Source organism: Capricornis sumatraensis, chromosome 2, assembly GCF_032405125.1.
Source record: "Capricornis sumatraensis isolate serow.1 chromosome 2, serow.2, whole genome shotgun sequence".
NCBI lineage: Eukaryota > Metazoa > Chordata > Mammalia > Artiodactyla > Bovidae > Capricornis > Capricornis sumatraensis.
The window spans coordinates 76951000-76955567 of NC_091070.1; the positions used below are offsets into that span (position 1 = coordinate 76951000).

The 4568-nt window shown below is 42.6% G+C and overlaps 1 protein-coding gene across 1 annotated transcript; it reads left to right on the plus strand.

Moving 5' to 3' along the window:
- Nucleotides 1-3401: 3401 nt before the first annotated feature.
- On the plus strand, nucleotides 3402-4343 carry OR4E2 (olfactory receptor family 4 subfamily E member 2). The gene has a single exon (XM_068993152.1). It carries the CDS (start codon nucleotides 3402-3404, stop codon nucleotides 4341-4343), a length of 942 nt encoding a protein of 313 aa, XP_068849253.1.
- The last annotated feature ends 225 nt before the right edge of the window (nucleotides 4344-4568 follow it).

Consider the following 4568-nt stretch of genomic DNA (forward strand, 5'->3'; position numbering starts at 1 on the left):
GGAGTTGGTGATGAACAGCAAGGCCTGGCGTGCTGCAGTTCATGAGGTCACAAAGAGTCAGACACGACTGAGTGACTGAACTGAAGTGAACTGAACTGAACTGAACTGAAGTTCAGAGAAGCTATGTAATTTTTCTAAAGTGACCCTTTGTCAAAGTCTCAGCCCACCTCTTTTTAAAACCAGAGCAAAAACTCTGTTTACTAACAGTAAATAAATTTCTCTGGAGCTAAAGAAGCAATAACTACCATCTGCTGCCCCTGGAAACAGCCTAAGGACATAAAGGAAACTATCTTGGCTTTGAAGATTTCAGCCAGTCCCAAAGTTTAGTGCTTTTCATTAGATTTTTTCTTTTTTTTTAAATTTATTTTTTAATTGAAGGATAATTGCTTTACAGAATTTTGTTGTTTTCTGTCAAACCTCAACATGAATCAGCCATCAGTTCAGTTCAGTCGCTCAGTTGTGTCCGACTCTTTGCGACCCCATGAATTGCAGCACACCAGGCCTCCCTGTCCATCACCAACTCCCGGATTTCACTCAGACTCATGTCCATCGAGTCAGTGATGCCATCCAGCCACCTCATCCTCTGTCGTCCCCTTCTCCTCCTGCCCCCAATCCCTCCCAGCATCAGAGTTTCTTCCAATGAGTCAACTCTTTGCATGAGGTGGCCAAAGTACTGGAGTTATAGGTATACATATATCCCTCCCTTTTGAACCTCCCTCACATCTCCCTCCCTACCCCACCCCTCTAGGTTGATTCAGAGCCTCTGTTTGAGTTTCCTGAGCCATACAGCAAATTCCCATTGGCTCTCTATTTTAAATATGGTAATGTAAGTTTCCATATTACTCTTTCCTTACATCTCACCCTCTCCTCCCCTCTCCCCATGTCCATAAGTCTGTTTTCCATGTCTACTTCTCCATTGCTGCCCTGAAAATAAATTATTCAGTACCATTTTTCTAGATTCCGTAGATATGCATTAGAATATGATATTTATCTTTCTCTTTCTGACTCACTTCACTCTGTATAATAGGTTCTAGTTCATCCGCCTCATCAGAACTGACTCAAATGCATTCCTTTTTACGGCTGAGTAAGATTCCATTGTGTATATGTACCACAACTTCTTTATCCATGTGTCTGTTGATGAACATCTGCTGCTGCTGCTGCTGCTGCTAAGTTGCTTCAGTCGTGTCCGACTCTGTGCGACCCCACAGATGGCAGCCCACCAGGCTTCCCCATCCCTGGGATTCTTCAGGCAAGAACACTGGAGTGGGTTGCCATTTCCTTCTCCAAGGCATGAAAGTGAAAAGTGAAAGTGAATCTAGGTTCTAGCTATTGTAAATAGTGCTGCAAGGAATGATGGGATACATGTGTTTTTTTCAGTTTTGGTTTCCTCAGGGTATATGCCTAGGAGTGAGATTTCTGGGTCCTATGCTGGTTTTATTTCTAGTTTTTTAAGGAATCTCCATACTGTCTTCACAGTGGCTGTCCCAATTTACATTGCCACCAACAGTGCAAGAGCATTTCCTTTTCTCCACATTCTCTCCAGCATTTATTGTTTTTAGACTTTTTGATGATGGCCATTCTGATTAGTATGAGGTGATATCTCATTGTAGTTTTGATTTGCATTTCTCCAATAATGAGCGATATTAAGCACCTTTTCATGTATTTGTTAGCCATCTGAATGTCTTCTTTGGAGAAATGTCTGTTTAGGTGTTTTTACCACTTTTTGATTGGGTTGTTTGTTTTTCTGATATTGAGCTGTATGAGCTGCTTGCATATTTTGGAAATTAATCTTTTGTCATTTGTTTAGATTTTTTCTTAAACATATATATGGGCTTCAATTTTTTATGATATCTTTCAGAGTCAGAAATTCTTCTCATACCCTGGCTTCTCTCTTGATCTTTTTGCCAGAAGCCCTAGACATCTGCTACAACTAATCACACAGAAAAGATGTCTAGTTCCTATGGTACAGTTCAGAAAACTGAGGCTTAGGGAAGTGAAGGCCAAACATTATAGTTATATGAATTCACCACATGTGAACAAGGATTTTGGAAAGTAACAAGATGGAGGTAGCATGCTTGGTTGGAGAAAGATCCTGTACCTGAAAAATAAATGTAGCAGACAGTTGCAGGCTTTGAAGGTATTTTTGATAGAAAGAGTGGAATAGTGAATGATTTTAGCTGGGAGTGGTATTTTAGAATTCTAAATTGGTGTTGCCTGTGGGTTAGACTGAAATGAAGAAAATCACCCAACTCGTAGCTAAGGGTTTTGGGCAATTTATTTATTCTTGTAGAGCTTGCTTACCTGCAAGACAGGAACAATAACGCTTATGCAATGGTGCGTTCATGTGTGCTAAGTTGCTTCAGTCCTGTCTGACTATCTGTGACTCTATGGACTGTAGCCTGCCAGGCTCCTCTGCCAATGGGATTCTCCAGGCAAGAATACTGAGGCAGTTGCCATGCCCTGCTCCAGGGGATCTTCCCCACCCAAGGATCAAACCCACATCTCTTGTGGTTCCTGCATTGCAGGCAGATTCTTTTTTTTTTTTTTTTAAATTTTTAGTTTTACTTTATTTTACTTTACAATACTGTATTGGTTTTGCCATACATTGACATGAATCCACCACGGGTGTACATGCGATCCCAAACATGAACCCCCCTCCCACCTCCCTCCCCACAACATCCCTCTGGGTCATCCCCATGCACCAGCACCAAGCATGCTGTATCCTGCATCGGACATAGACTGGTGATTCGATTCTTACATGACAGTATACATGTGTCAATGCCATTCTCCCAAATCATCCCACCCTCTCCTTCTCCCTCTGAATCCAAAAGTCCGCTATACACATCTGTGTCTTTTTGGCTGTCTTGCATACAGGGTCATCATTGCTCAGGCAGATTCTTTACTGCTGAGCCAGTGCGGAAGCCCATGCAATGGTACAGTTATGGCTAAACAGAATGGTGTATATAAAGTGCGTGGAATGGCTCCTGATATATACTGGGTATAATATGTAGTTTAGTTGCTAAGTCATGTCTGACTCTTGCAACCCCAGGGACTGCAGCCCGTCAGGCTTCTGTATCAGTGGGATTTTTCAGGCAAGAATACTGGAGTGGGTTGTCATCCTTCTCCAGGGGATCTTCCTGACTCAGGGATCAAACCTGGGTCTCCTATATTGCAAGCAGTCTCCTGCATTGCAGGCAGATTCTTTACCGACACAAGGAAGACTGGATATATTATAACAATTGCAATTAAATTGATCTTATACTCTACATACCATGATAATAAATAAGCAACCAAGATAGAAATTCAGAGTCACTTCTGTTAGTTCGAATCCTATAACATTAAGGCTAAATTACAGTTCATGTTGTTTGTTTCCCCCACAAGGTCCTTTGGAAGCTCTTTGGATGGATGCTCTGAACCAAACAAGAGTGACTCAATTTGTCTTCTTGGGACTCACTGATAACTGGGTACTGCAGATATTATTTTTCCTGGCATTCTCAGTCATGTATGTGCTAACGCTTTTGGGGAACATTCTGATCATGGTTACCATAGTCTTTACTCCACGTCTTCATATCCCCATGTATTTCTTCCTGAGCAACCTGTCCTTTATTGATATCTGCCACTCATCTGTCACTGTGCCCAAGATGCTGGAGGGTTTGCTTTTGGAGAGGAAGACCATTTCCTTTGATCATTGCATTGCACAGCTCTTCTTCCTACATCTGTTTGCCTGTGCTGAGATCTTTCTGCTGACCGTTATGGCCTATGATCGTTATGTAGCCATCTGTGCGCCATTACACTACCCCAGTGTGATGGACATGAGGGTCTGCGTACAGCTTGTCTTTGCTCTCTGGTTGGGGGGTACCGTTCACTCACTGGTGCAGACCTTCTTGACCATTTGCCTACCTTACTGCGGCCCCAACATAATTGATAGTTACTTCTGTGATGTTCCCCCTGTCATCAAGCTGGCCTGCACAGATACATATCTCACAGGAATGCTGATTGTGTCCAATAGTGGGACCATCTCCCTCTTCTGTTTTCTGGCTTTGGTCACCTCCTACACGGTCATCTTGGTTTCTCTTAGAAAACAGTCAGCTGAAGGGCGCAGGAAAGCCTTGTCGACCTGCTCAGCCCACTTCCTGGTGGTTGCCCTCTTCTTTGGGCCATGTATCTTCCTCTACACTCATCCAGACACCAACTTCTGCAGTGACAAGGTGGTATCTGTCTTCTACACGCTGGTCACCCCTGTGCTGAATCCCCTCATTTACACCTTGAGGAATGAGGAAGTGAAAAATGCCATGAAGCATCTCAGGCAGAGGCAAGTTTTTTCCATGAAATCATGTGCATGATGGACTTGGAATTACAGATATTATTTTGGTCATATGTTTCATGAGTGACTAAGGGTAAGAAATCAAAGTTGTCAGGTGAAATGAGCTGGAGAGTCATTTCAGGCTAGACTTCTGTACTAAGGAGGGGGACTTAACAACTATTACTTAAATAAAGGAAAAGATACATGTTGTCACATGTAAGGGAAAAGGATCTGGACAAGTTTAAAGAAAACTTCTAGTTTCACC